At 48.6% G+C, this 14,829-nt stretch overlaps 1 protein-coding gene across 1 annotated transcript in view; it reads right to left on the reverse strand.

Annotated features, from left to right (window-relative positions):
• KCNQ2 (potassium voltage-gated channel subfamily Q member 2) overlaps nucleotides 1–14,829 on the reverse strand; it is a 116,162-nt gene that overhangs the window by 33,045 nt on the left and 68,288 nt on the right. The window contains exons 10-12 of the mRNA XM_019548096.1: nucleotides 11,868–11,897; nucleotides 6,545–6,613; nucleotides 3,680–3,709 (exon numbers count right to left, since the gene is read on the reverse strand). Coding sequence (XP_019403641.1) covers nucleotides 3,680–3,709; nucleotides 6,545–6,613; nucleotides 11,868–11,897 — 129 coding nt within the window. The remainder of the gene's footprint in view (nucleotides 1–3,679; nucleotides 3,710–6,544; nucleotides 6,614–11,867; nucleotides 11,898–14,829) is intronic.

Below are 14,829 nucleotides of genomic sequence, written 5' to 3' on the forward strand. Positions count from 1 at the left end.
CTCCAGCTGCGGCCTGACCAGTGCCGCATAAAGGGGGAGGATCACCCCCCTGGCCCTGCTCGAGATGCATCTGTGGATGCACGACAAGGTGTGGTTGGCCTTCTTGACCACGTCCCCACACATTGCTCACTATCCCACCACCGTGGTTCCCATCCTCTACAGGGCCCCATGCGCTATGCTGGAAATGCAGCCCTCATTTCAGAGACGCTAAGAGATGCCTCTTAGAGGCAAAGCACATTTTGCTTTGCGGTGACAGAGATGAATTTTGGTATCTGAGGACTTTGCTGCACGCCACGGGCAGAAAAGGAGGCTACGTGATAGCTGGGCTGGAGGTCCGAGATTCCCTGAGGTCCGCCATGTACTGCAGGACATGTCAAATCAGCATTTTTATGAGCAATTAGGAGCGAAATAAATTTGAAAAGGGGCTGTTTTTGGAATGTTACTAAAGGACCACTATGATTTTTAACATCTCAGTGCTCTGTATTTCCAGAAAGCTGGTACTTCCTTCCTTGTAGCTGCAAATGAACGGACATTTGCACATAAGTCATGAGATCTGCTGTGCACATCCTAATAAGAGGAGGATGCAGATTAGCCTTTTGCTGGCCTCTGAGTAAAGGTGCTGTGTTTAGCCATATATCTGAATGCTGTATGCCCGACTTGAGGATGTCCCAGCTGGTGTTATGGTTATTCAGGGTAGATGAATAACCATTAGGCATGTCACTTATTGGCTAGGATTCCTGAAGTGAGACGCACGCATCAGATTCACTTTAAAGTTAAGCAAAGCTAAGGACCAGATGGTGATGTCCCTGTACACGCTGAGTAGCACCAGAAGGTCCTACTGAAATCAGTGCAAGTAAATGTTTGGGGGTCTAGTGATAACTGATGAGGAGGCCTTATCACAAATTGAATTCTGCAGAGAAGGCCACTACTGTTTACTCCTTCCCAAAGCACAGGAACAAAAGGGCTCTCCATAATGTTACAATGGAAATGTCTATCACCAATGAAGGGAAATACTATTTTAAACCAGTGTGTTAACCTGTGTAACTCTCTGCTGCCGGAGACTGTTGCCATCCAAAGAAAAATACCTGTTTGACTAAAAATATCACCTATGGTAACAGTTGCACTGGCTAGGATAACATTAACAAGAACGATCAATCCTCAGACCTCACGAGAGATGCTGGGCTGGGTCGAAGCAAGGACTTCTGCGACACAAGAAGATGCATTCTGGGGGTTTACTTTTTTCCTCTGAAACAACCAACATCTGATACAAGATAATAGATTTAGCTCGACTCTTTGGCTAGGGACAGAAATTACACAGAAACTGGTATAAGTGATGAGAAACCATTTCAAATCTGTAACACAACAGAAGTTCACTGCATATAAACCACTTCCACGCTGGCTGAAACTGGTTTAAGATAAACCTGGATGGATGTAGTATCAGACTGAACTGATTTAGGTGAAATCGGTTTATTGAACTTCTGTCCCAGAGCTCCTCCAGATTCAAGTTAACTCACAGTCCCCCAGCATCCCAGGATGCTTTGCACCTCCCCTGCAACCTGCCCCCCCTCGCAGGGCGGGTGGGCTAGCCTTGGCCCAAGTTGTCTGCTCCTGCCCAGCAGGGAGGCATGCTCTAGCGCCCCCTGGCTTCTGGCCTGGGCCACTGTAGGCATGTGGCTGCATTTCTGGAATCAAATGCAAACGTTGGTTCATCGGTTCAATCTACACCGCTTAGACTAACCTGCAAAGACCAAACTGATTCAGCCTCAGGCTTTTTGACTGTGTACTTAGCCACAGAGTGTAATCTTATCCTTGTTGAACTCAGTAGCAATTCAAGTAAGATTTCACCTGTTGGTCTATCCCAGGAAAGCAGTTGCTGGGCTTTGCTCCTTGACAATAATACTTGACTACTGGACTACTGGATTAGGGACTATATTCTGTTTAATGGTACAAGTTTGAATTTCAAACCAGGAAGAAATAAGGTCTTAATTGTGAAAACATGATCTTGGTGATTAGTTTTATTTGGCGGCTTAGGAGGACTAGGGAGGTTCTATAATTGCAAAGCAAAGCTCAGAGGAGATAAAGGAGAAGGAGATAAAGTAGACTAACAGTAAAGCTGGGATGCTGATCCACTTTGCTGGCACCTTATCTGTTGATACATCCTCAGCTGGATTTTGTGCCAGTGGAAACCTAAGTCTGCTTGCGACTTCTCAAATTGAAAGGTGTGACAGAAGGAATACGTGCCCATGTGGTAACATGCGTTCTGCCAAATACCAGCCTCTGGCCATGCACTCAAATGCTACTGAACTGGAACATGTGCATAGTTAGAAGTGTAATTTTCCTCTTTCTAATGTATTTAGATGTTACGCTACGCTCGGCGATGTGGGATGGAAGATTAAAAAAAACAGCCCATGGGGATGATCTCGCTGGTTAGCCAGATTTTGTGCATTTCCCTCCTTCCCCAGGAGAAGATGGAAATATGACCTGCAATCACGGCCACGAGGAACTGGTAGAATACCAAGCCCCTTACAACTTTGTCAGCTTGCATTGGATGGAAAATGGGAAAATTGCCCCCTAAATTATCTGCATTTCCCCCCATATTTCATTAGGAAACATGTTGAGCCTAAAACTTCCCAGCAACTCTATTTAATGACAGGCTTGGGAGAATATTGCACCTACACATTATTCTACTACACGTCTTGATGCAAGTGATACCTCTGCCCAAGATCCTTCTGTCATATCTGCTTACAACATCCTCTGCTTTCTGCAGTAACATTTGGGAACAAAGCCTCAGATATGATGACAGTGATCTTTTAATTACACTGGGCCCAATTAAGAAGGGCTCTTTACTTGTATGAAACTCCTGCTGAAGTCAGTGTTTAAAGACAATGCGGGCTGGTCCACAGCAAATACAGAGTGTATAATCAGGAACTGGCCATGCAAGAAGAGTTAAAGGGATGTATGTCAGGAGGTATTTGACGTTGCTGCCAAAGGACAGCCCCTGCACACTATAGGACTGCTCATACCCCCAAAGCAGAGGGCAGGGCATTTCTCATAAGACAGTGGTGCTCAAAAGTATGTGAATACCCACACTTACAATTCAAAGGGGTGCGCACCTCCATTCAAAATTGTTTGAAATGAAAAAAAGATTGAAAACCACTGTCCTAAGACAATGCCCTGGCTGAGCATGCTTTGCTTTGTGGCTACAGGGATCGAACAAAAAGGCAGGGACAGGGTATAGGGTCTTGGGTGCTGACCCAACTGAAGCAGGAAGCATTACAATCCAGTCTTTTATTATTTCAGCTCTCTGACTTTAGCAACAAGCAGAGGAAACAGAGGCATAAAACAATCCCCTTTTTCATGTGTGTTGGACAAAGATCTGCTAGATACCCAGAACTGATCCACCTGCTTCTGAGAGTAAATTTGTCGCCATATTTGATACCACCATAGCCCTTATAGACTCATCATCCACATAGCTACAAAAATATAGCCAAGGTACGCTGGAAAGAAGAAAAATATGATTTAAGGCCCAATGTTACATATATACATGGTACACAGACATATCCCAGAGCAGAGACCAAGCACGTAATACCTACAGCATTTGCTTTAATGGCATCACACACACGGTACACGCACATATACATGTAAAGCATGGGAATGGCATGTTGGCAGTGATACAGACCTTGGCGATGGCTCAGGCTGCTGCTCTTTCCTTTAAACAGAAGCAATAGTACATTAGCATGGAGTCAGGTGGGAAAGGATGCTGTTGCATTCACTGTTAAAACGTAACGAAAGGACAGTACCAAACACTACAGCTAAGTGAGGCAGTTGGGAGGGAGAGCAGGGAGCGCTTGCTTGTGGGGCTCAGGGCTGGGTAGGGGGGAGCTGTAGACTCACAAAACCTTGGAGGAGACGCACGAGATGGAGAGGGTTGAACTGTGGCCATACAGATCACTACAAAGCCCCACAGCCGTGGGACTAGCAGGAGGGTTTCTGTTGGGACAGTGACTGGCAACCATCCTTCCTCCCCCTGGTGCCTTTGAGGCAAATGGTTTGGACTCATCCTCAGCACATTCATGCCCCTTCCACAAACTTTCCTTTCACCCCTTTAGGCATGGAGCTGACATACGACATGTCCTTCCCTGGGCTCCTCTTGCCTTGTGCATGGGTCTGCCCTGCAGACGTGGGGGTGGGAGCTGGCTGAAAAGGACGCCTCGTTCTTTGCCCATCTCTCGCATGCCCAGGCGGGGCTGAGGGCTCCACATTAAAAGTCATCCTTGGCCAATGCTTGTTGAGCCGCATGAGGGAGCAAACTCTGGGTTCAGTTCTTGGACCCTTAGTTTGTAGCATGTGGCCACTGTCCAGGTGACTAAGCACCTGACTGCTCCAGTAGATCAAGGACACAGAGAACAGAATGAACTAAGTGAAACTGCAGGCATCAAATCAGGGGCTGAATGAAGGCCAGTGTGAAAATCTCATCCTTGGGGGATATGCAGTTTGGGGCTTTTCCCTCTTCCCTCCTCCCTCTACACATCAGAACTGGCCTGGTGGTAACTTGGCAATTGTGTGCCCTTCCCTCCAGGAGGGTCTCATGTGTTTGTGAGCCCAGACTCTCCTACCCACGTCACGGGGGGCTGGACGGGCTGCAGATGCAGCTCAAGACAGGAGGAATGACTTCTGTCCCTCTGAGTAGGGATGAGCCCTGCATCCACTGGAGAAGTTCAAGCTGAGATCCAGAGGAGGGGTTTGCCCAGGGGCTCTGGATCCAGCTTCTCCAAATGCTGGTGGATGGGGAGGTCTGACCCTCACCCCTTGGACCTTTGGATACTCAGTAGTGACCATTACAAACAACTGAAGAATGGCATGAAATGAGCTTTGAAGAAAGCCCCATCCAACTGCCCTGGTCAAGCAGACATAATCTAGGGCCTGGGGAATATAGCACACTCCCAAGCCCCCATTGCTACTTATCAGCAAGCTAAAAGCCAGGCCCAAACCAGGGATCAAATACTTCCACAACCAAATATGTTAGTCAGACTTGTTAAGCAGCAGAGGCTTTATCAATTATACCAACCGTGATGCATTCCCTCAAAGCCCAAACCTCTCCAGCTCTTTGCTCCGGCTGGCTAGCAAGAGCAGCGGCCACATCCTGCTACTGGCTGCTCCTTTCAGGGACTCCCAAGTCACTGGGGGTGGGGGCTACAGCCCAGCAAGGGTTAAAAATATAAACTCCGAAAGTGTGAGCTGTGGAGGGGCAGTGCTTGCAGGCATAGCAATTTATGAAGTGTCCCAGAGGGCCTACCAAAAATGAATGGGTTGCTTCTGATTTCTACTGATTGACATCCACTGGCCACAGTGCTGCAGCATCAGCACAGATAACAGTGCCTTCACTCTTTGTGGACTCTATTCGGAGCCTGTGGACTGAGCAGAAAAGGGTGTTTCTCACCCTTCACGAAAGAAAACCCTGGGTATGCTGTGCAGAAGTTGTGTGGTTCGGAGAGGACGCACCATGCAGCTCTCCCCTTATTCATGCCCATTCCTAGAGAGAGGCTGAAGCAAGAGATGGGGTGAGCTGGAGAGAAAGCAGCGCGCTAAGGGGGGCCCCCCTACACTGATAGCCTCATTGCCTTCGTCTGGGGAGAAACCATTTTATCCCGAGACAAAATACGGTCTTTACAGATGTCCCAGGACATGTCCTAAAAAGGATATAAAGGGCTAATCATTTATCCCAGGACATTGCAAAGTATGTCTGAACTGTCATCCCGGGATTGTATCACTGAAGTGTCGGTGCTTTCAGCCACTCGCCAAACCCCGACTGGAAGGGCGATGTGTGTTCACATCAATCCTGGGATAAACTTCATTCTGGGATAAACTTGCTCCAGGACAACACAGTGTCTGTTCCTATCCTCGGAGGCGTGGAAACCAGGAGTAAATCCACTGAAGTGGATGGGGTGGTCTTGGGAGATGTAAAAAAACAATCAGGCCCCGTTTGTGGTCTCTACATCAAGTAAGGATCTGTGTGCATCGCCTCCCCTCCAGTCTGGGGAAGTGCAGATCTCCAACATACCCCGCTGCCTGCTCCCCCTCACACACACGAAACCCAGATCTGAGGGGGTGAAGCTTTTCTGGAGGTAACTATTGCTAGTGTGGACATGGCTTCACTCCCCTGTATCTGGGTTGGACAAAAGAAAGCAGAAGCAGATATGCAGGGCAAGGCTGAACACGATGCTTTCCAGGAGTGCAGAGGTCTGCAGTATAGACATATCCTCAAGGGAGCGGCTCAAGGCCGAAGAGAGATGCTGCTTTCGACTGCCACCTGCACCCCCAGCAAACACCAAAGAGGAGATGATGTTGGGAAGGACTTGGGGAAACAATGTGCAAGCCGCTGACACGAGGACAGGGATGCAGTGCGGGGGTCTCTGTGTGACCCCATTTTGGTACTAGCATCCAGATGCACCGAAACTCCCTGGGGCTGTCGGCATACGAAAGAAAGCAAAGGGACAGTTCTCCAAACAGGTGGGTTCAGAGCTGTCCTAGCAATGTTGCTGACCTGAAAGTCAATCCCGATTTGCTCTTCAGGTTCCTCAGCAGTTCCAGCTGGTTCAGAGGCGGGATGAGTCTAAAGCAAGAGAAGAGGACCATTAATAAAGGCATTCAGGCAGAGACCACCTGGCAACATCCCTCCACCCGCCACCCCACACTTTTAAACCAGCGTAAGCTGTCTCACGGCCTGCAAATCTCATGGGGAGAGGAGGCTGGGGAGGATGTTCAGGGACCTGAGTGCCTGTAGTTCCCTAAGGCAGGGAACGAAGGGGAAGGAAGAGAGAGAGAGAAAGCAAGAGAGAGAAATGTTGCTGTAGCTCTAAACCCCCGGAAGACAAGCAGCTGCCAGGGCTTCTGAGCACAGCTGTTTGGGGAAGCAGCTGTTTACTGCCTGCAGCTGAGCTTTTGGCCCTGCTTTGTTTGGAGGCCAGGGCTCGGGCTGGGCATTAAGTGACATGTCATGCCCCAAGTTTTGGGGGTGCAGAAGAGCTCAGCGCACACGATCTGGGGCCCCCAGATGCACGACCCTGCTGGAAGCTGGGGTGGGATCGGGGGAGGAAGGGATAACACCCTCAGCATGATTTTCCTGGTTGACTAGGGGCCCTGAGAACTGCAGGGAGCCAGAGGCACCCCAAGCAAAATGCACAGTGCAGATCTGAGTTGGGGCTGGGCTGCCTCAGGCAGGCAAATGGATCCTTTGCCTTCTACCTTAGCATGCAGCCATGCTCGTGACGGAAAACCCCCGGACAAAAAAGGCTGACCCTAATCGCCCCGATCACTGCTTAAAGAAATGACCCGCCTATCTCCCTGTGTTCATCCTGAAGCAAAACCCATGGGGTGGAAATGGCGCGGCGGGTATTAACTGTGCTGCCCCCCTTTATTCCTGGCTTTCGGAAGAGGAGGAAAGACGTTTGAGCATCGTGCAGGGCACAGAGAGGACCATCGCGCGCCGCAGTGTTGCTCCATTAAACCAGGAGGAGTCAGAACATGGCTCTATCAATATTTGATAGTGGTATTCACAGTCGAGTTCCCAGCTGACGGGGAAGTGAATCAGAGATGTCAGAGATGTCTTTTCCCTGACAACAGCCGCATTTAGCTGGGAAGAGCAGGATCCACTTAAAAGCCTGCTCAGGGTCTAGACATTCAGGTGGCAGGGGTGCCACTGTCTTCCCAAGCCTTGTCAGTCAATTTTAGGCTGTGAAGTCAGCCCCAAAATCCCTGCCCCTGTGCTGGGGGGTGCTTAATTTCCAGAGTCAGGCTCTGCGGGGGGACCAGAGGCTGGTGCATTCAGGAGAGCTCCTCTCTCCTGCTCGAGGAGCATGCCTCACACTTCCCTCGGTTGAGCTGTTTCATTCGGTTTAGCTGGGCCGTTGCATCTGCAGCTTTTTCAGGGGAGATGTCTTAAATAGTTACGTCCTTGCTCGTAGCAGCAAATGGGCCTGGGTCGCTGCGCACAGCTGAGAGCAGCGACCCAGCTGGGATCTCCTGGGCTCTGAAAGAAGCCGAGCGAGGCATTTATGCTCCTCCACAGGAGCTGCTTCGCTTCATCGCCCTCCTCCAGGGAGTGCCACCGTCTCCTTTGTTCGTGCTCCAGACAAACACGCCGCTCGCATCGAACGGCTGCGGTCTGATGCTGCAGAGCCGGCAAGGAAGGCGAGGGGGCTGAGCAGCACCCGAGGCAGCCCTTCTCCCCATCTGTTCTGGTTCGGGTGCTCCAGCAAACAAGAAGGGCGAGACCCCAGAGGTACTTTCTATGTCTGCAGCCTCTGTCTACGTTTGGGATATGAACTAGCAGCATTCAGATCCCAAACTGGACCCTATATAACGGAGGTGAAGGAGAGTCTAAGTTTGCTATGGGTAGGAGCAGAGCTCAACCATCCTCAATGCAGGAGGGAAAGACTGACGAGCACTTGGACTTTCTGCATAGACTGGGATCACCAGTGCTTCCCAGATAACACGGAATGAGAGAGATGGATGAGTGCCTCTCACAGAAAAAAGATATATAGATATATATATAGATATATATTTGTGATTTCCTAGTTAACATAATAAAAAGGATCATTTCTGAACCCAGAGTTCCAGATTTTTCCATTTCTCACAGAATAAGGCAAGAGATAATGGTGCACATGATGTTCTTTGGGATCTTGAAATCATCTTCTGCGATCGTCCTTAACCGAACACGTACAGTTGGAAAAGGACATCGGTTTTGCACGTGCAAAATCCACAATTATCCATTGGCACATAAAGGTGATTTGGTCTGTGAAGGATTCCCAAATCCTTTGCTTGGAAATCTAAAGGCTGGCACAAAAACAGGCTTCAAAATTTGGCCTTGGCTTCTGCTGATGATGAACGCATATTTCTTTTCTAACCATCAGCTGGAGGTTATCTCCCACCTGGAGGACAGCACACGCTGAAGCCGAGGAGCCGATGGCATCATGACTTCACTCAAGTTGTCATGCCATGGGGTGAGGGTTTAATTATTATTGCCACTCAGGCCGGCTGGGAGGTTTCTACAAAATCCTTCCAGCTGAGCACAAATCAAGCACAAGATGCCCTTGATTTGTTATGGCAGTGCTGCGTCTTATTCTCTTTGTGGATTATATTTGGGAGGTCCAGTAAAAACTCTGGGGACGTTTTCTTCTTGCTTTCCCCAAAAGGATGAGCAAATCGGCAGGAATCCAACTGACACACTGAATGGGACCTGGACAGTCAGCAGCTCAATTAGATCCAGGACATGGAAATAGGCCCAGTGGACGCCTTTGCCATAGCTGAGTGCTGAAAATGGTTGCCAGACCCTGGGCCTGGCTCAAGGGAAAGGCTTACAAATACCAGCTGCTGAATGGGGCAAGGAGGCTAAAAAAAACAAGGGCAAATACGCCAGCATCAGTGTGTATTGCAATGCAACTGTGGGCTCTGTAGAGTGCCATGAAACTGCAATGCAACGCAGCTGCAATGCAACTTGCTGGGCTTTGTAGAGTGATTTAGCTGAGTTTCATGTTAAAAGGCTGCATTTCAATTTCTGTCCGTCTGAGCCCAGGCGAAAGGGCAATTTGTGAAGTGAGTGCTGCTGCATTTTGCAGGAAGATTTGGGGAAGGAGCCTTAGCTGGAGTGGGGGGGAAGGGGGTTTCCATTTTCTCTCTCTCTCTCTTCCCAGCATAAGTTTCGGTCATGCTGAAAGGAAGCACGTCTCCGTTACACAAACAGCTTATCAAGAGGAGCCACATAATACAGCAATAGGCACAGTTCATGCTACTCAACACAGCAGAGTCTTCAAATCCCTGCCTGCTCCAGGTTTGGTCTGTACGTGTGGCTCAGGACTTCACAGCCTCATACCTCTCCTTGCATGGACACACCTGCTCTTGCCGTTACAGCACCAAGAAACCCACCACCGACTTCAGGAGTTTGCTGCCGTCAGCAGAAGCAGCGTAATTTTGCTGGTACAGGGTAGCACAAATAATATGGACGCGTCTCCGAGCCGGGACAGGGGGGTGCTCATGCCCCGAAACACAATGCCATCACACAACACAACACAGGGAGGACAGCTGTACGACACAGCACGTGCGTGCACACACCCACCGATGGAGTCGGTGTGAATCGCTTTGTAAAGCAGCCGTCATAACGTGAGCAAGAGATTGTGAGGGTGATGAGGGGGAGTGGGAGGAGGGATGGGATGTCAGAGCCGGGTGGGGACCGCTTCCCGTGGGGGAAGGTGGCATAAAGGGCAGACCGAGCTGTAGCAAATCCAGTTTCTAAGAGGAGTCAATTCCCAACCCTCCCAGTTGTTCTGCCTTTGCACTGGGCCTTTCTCTTTGTGGGACAGAGGCTGCAGTAACCCGAGTATTATGAGCCCAGTCGTAAAGCCTGTATTCACCTAGGAAGTCGTGCTGCCTTAAAAGGAATTAGTGTTGGCAAAAATACACAAATCTGTTCTGCTCCCTAATTCAGGTCCTGTGTCCACTTCTCTTGGCACCGCAGCCATAACTGCAGACACAAAACCCAAGACCAGCTTAAGGCTCAGAGTAACTTGGTCCCAGTAGCTGCACTGAGTTGCTTCATCGATACTCCCCTTAGCTTCAGCAGAGCTGATTTCCAGAGAATATATAGGACTTATTCCAGATCCCCCTGAAGCCCACGTTTATATTCCCTTTGATTGTAATGGGAGCAAGAGAAAAAAAAGAGTAATTTTCCATTCCCTTATACCAGATTAAAGGCCTTTCCCCCCCCCCCGAAACCAGCCTTCCACCTTGCGTAAAAATGAGATGGACTTCGAAGGTTGTACTTGCAATTTATTGGGTCTGTTGCCTGTAGATTAGCTGCGGGAGCAGAACTACGATGGCCCTGCGCTGTGACTGAAAAGCTTGTGACTGCAAAAATGGAGGCCAGGCTTGAACATCGTGCCTTGAATCAGATGCACTTCAATGACGCCCGTGCAGTTCATCTGGATTGAAACGGTCACCACGGAGAGCAAAATCTGACTCCCTGACCTCGAGATACCAGACAAATAGAAAATCACACTTGCACTTCTTAAAATATTTATCATCCCTCGCGATGCCTGTCAAATGTAGCATTCCTCGGCTTTGGACATCCACTACGCTCTGCAGCCTCTGGGATAATAAGATTTATAATAATTCTTATGGTTCCCATGTATATATACTGTAAATCCTTCCAGCCAGAGAGATCCCAAGAGGTTAAATTCACTGAATGAATTATTGATCACAGATAGCTTGCTCGCCCCTAGCAAGACTCGCAGGGAAGAATGACGCTGAATGAATCACCAGCAACCTTCAAACACCCTCCTGAGATGGAAGCGCCCCTTCAAAAAAGAGGGCAGACGGCCCCCGTTTGAGCAAGGATGATCATTTTGGTGAAACATCTCTTTCGGGGTAGTTGTGGCTGCTAACACAAGGAGTGGGGCAGGCGGAAAAAGGAGGAGAAAAGAGTGGAAAGGAAAAGTGCAAATGAGAGAATGGTGGAGAAAAGGAGCAGAAGAATAAGGGGGCGGGTTCCTGGCGCATGAATTTGAGGATACGTGTACAATCCTTAGCAAGTCGGTGTAGGAAAACCAACCCAAACGGTCCCCTCTCGTCCTTCCTTTGACTGTCACCTAGATGCAGTTTCCCAACGCGAGTGCAAAAGAGCTGGGCTGTTTATGAAGATGCATGGAATTAGCTTGGTGGGGATCTCCTTTGGGCCCGGTTTGGTTTGGATTGGTTTTTTTAATTTGACCTTTGGTCTCAGCAAAGGCACTCGGCAAATTACAGTCCCAAACGAAGAACAAGGAGTGACATGACACACAGCGAGAGGAGGCAGATTCACGTGCGCTTCATACCTGGAGGCCCCGTACGTTTGCGTTTGCGTGCTTGTCAAGTGTTTTCACCAAAGAAAACCAAAGAGATAAGAGAAAGAAAAACAGTAAAAGAAACAGAATAAAGAAAATTAGCACGTGAGCTCCGTGTAGTCGAGTCAGCAGGGGTGCTCTGACCTGGGCTTACAGGTGGCTGGCAAACCCAAACTGGCTTCCACTTCCTTGGCTGCAGTAGGACTAAACACCGCGTCTCCACTAACAGCTGGTTTGCAATTTGATCAAAAGGCAGCTAAAACAAATTGGAGGTGGGAAAGACCACCTTATAGAGACGTCCACTGCAAAAAATCATTACCCCTGGAAGTTTTATCAGCAAAACCCTGGAATTGGGTGTCAGCCACAATTTGAAACACTGACATCATAAGTGATGTAGCTCTCCAGAAGCATATCTTTTGGGTCTGCCAACTGCCAAAACAGATATTCACATATAAAAATCCAGCTATTGGGCCATTGTTTCTTTTTGATTTTTTTAACCCAACAAATGTAGAAGATCTATGCCAGGGAAAAGGATGTTTTTAAGATCAGGGCATGGTTATACTTTGTGGTGCTGAAGAAAAACTGGTTAATAATTTACAAAAGTTAACGACAAGTAAGCGTGTACATATGCATATATAAGTGTCCATGCATTTATGTTACAGATCCAATATGTGCATGTACCCAGTGGTCTCCTGCATGTCTTAGTTATATGAGATGTGGGGCTAGGTCTACTGCACTGAAGTGCACGATGTTTTGGAGAACCACGATGGCCCCGAGGTAACCATCCGAATTTCCTCGTGTGAAGCAGGATGCCTTTTCTGGAATGGCACCAAGGGATACGTAAGCCCGTGTCACAGGGCTCCTGCTGACAGCCCATTCATGAAGATTAAGCAGGACTATGTGAGCCCAAAGGTGTGTCGATGCCAACCTGTGCGCTTTGGGCCAAGGTAGAGGAGACCTTAAATTATCTGCTCCCCTGCAGGCCAAGGAGAACATCGTGTCCTCTTACCCACCTCCAAAAACAGCCTTTTTCATCGGTTGGGTTGTGGCAGGCATAACCCAGTGCCCACACGTGTGACATGACATCGGCAGCTTACATGCCTTGTTGTATTGGCCAACTTGCAACAACGCAGGACTCCCTTAGGGAGGTGGGTAGAAGAGGGCAGATGCATATTGTGCCTCTGTGCATGATGAGCATCACAGCCAGAACATAGAGTTAACCCTTTTTTTTTTTTTTTTTTACGAGTTTTGGTGAGTTTGGCCTGGCAGATTTCAAGATAGGCTGACAGGAGCAGCTGTTCGTTGGAGAGGGAACCCCGCGTATGTCAACTCGTTCCCTGGCACAGCTGCTAATGCATGTCTGGAGCATCAGTTAGAGGATGTAGCCCCCAAAAATGAATGTACCTGGCACATTACCCAATGGCGTTAAAGGACCTTGTTCAGATATTTGCTTTCATTAAGCTTCACGTGGGCACGTATCTAATCATGCTTTGCGTGTCTACGTGATGGACAGAGAGCAGCCGACAACCATTTCTGAGTCCCCCCAACTCCTGTCTGAAGGGAGGGGGAATGATCCCTCCTTATTGGAAGGCGAACTCTGTTGCAAAGAGACTTTTGCAAAATCTCCACCTGGCGTAAAGATAGAGTTGAAGGAAACCCCCTGTTCTCCCATGTGCAGTGCTGTTTCTGTAACCTCCAGACCCTATGCACTCCCTTCAGTACTGGGGTGGTGCACGGGACCTTATTCTACCAACAGCATGGCTACGTTTGAAAGCTGGAATATAATAGACCCCTGTGAAGCATTAATGAGGTGCAAAACAAAGATAGGAGGTGTATCTGCCATTTGGAGACATTCGCATTCAGACCCAGGTTCCTGTTCTGCGGGCCATGCTATGATTCAGGTACAACATGGTTTTCTTGTAACAGGGCTATGTCTCTGGGGTGTGACAGTCACTGTACCCGCGTACTGCATAATAATCAAATCATAGGTTTCTGCAGGTAAAATGTGACAGGGAAGTGTGAGGGGTTGGCCCTGTGGCTTCACCCTGCCCTTGGGCATAGTGGCCATCCATTTGCGAAGGGTGCGATGGCTCATGAACTCACATATTCAAATGTACCACAGCCTTTGACCTCCAGCTACACCCTCCACGCCAGCCTGTTTAGGTCTAGGGATGAGGCCTTTCCAGTGAACACAGGTCATGTCCAGGTCCATCTCATAGTGCCCATATGCCAAGCCTCTATGGGCTTTTAGTAAAAATGGTCCTGCTCTTGCATGGACTGCACTCTGGTTTAATGCATCCAAATAGCCTTCACTGAATGGGTCAATTGACTTTTGACATGACTTTTAGCTTTATGTTCCATGTGAAATCAAGAACTTAAAAGATGTAGCAAGTATTCATTTAAAAAAGGGTTCACTCTGCGTCTGGCTGTGTAACCGGCTCTTTCCAACAGCCATAGGACCCAATCCAAACCCCACTGAAAACCTGTCTTTCTATGGGCTACAGTGGATTTTGGATCCTGCTTGCAGTCCTTTTCTCTGATAGTTGACCCCAGTCCCAGTTACATATCCTGAGCTAAAGGCAAAAGGTTGCGGGGAGAAGCGAGGTCAAATCCTACGAGAGGGATATTCCTTGACTGAGTTGAATGCAACTGGGAAACAATCTCCTCTATGAAACACTAAAGTGAGTCCGTAAACATTTTTAAACAAAGGAAATAAAAAACCAAATAGACAAACACTGGGAATGAAACCAATAGGAAACTTCACTGACCACGAGGATGTGAGTGTTGAGGGTCAATTAACATGGATTAAGAGACTGGATGCTGGGTTTTGCACATGGGTTCACCGCACTTACACCAGGAGACATTATTCTGGCTAGGATCCTAATAGGCCTAATTAGGCTGAGCAGAAACAGATGCAGAGGTACAATGCACATCTCTTCATGTAGTGGTTCAG

This window comes from Crocodylus porosus, unplaced genomic scaffold, assembly GCF_001723895.1.
Source record: "Crocodylus porosus isolate Cpor-Errol unplaced genomic scaffold, CroPor_comp1, whole genome shotgun sequence".
Lineage (NCBI taxonomy): Eukaryota > Metazoa > Chordata > Crocodylia > Crocodylidae > Crocodylus > Crocodylus porosus.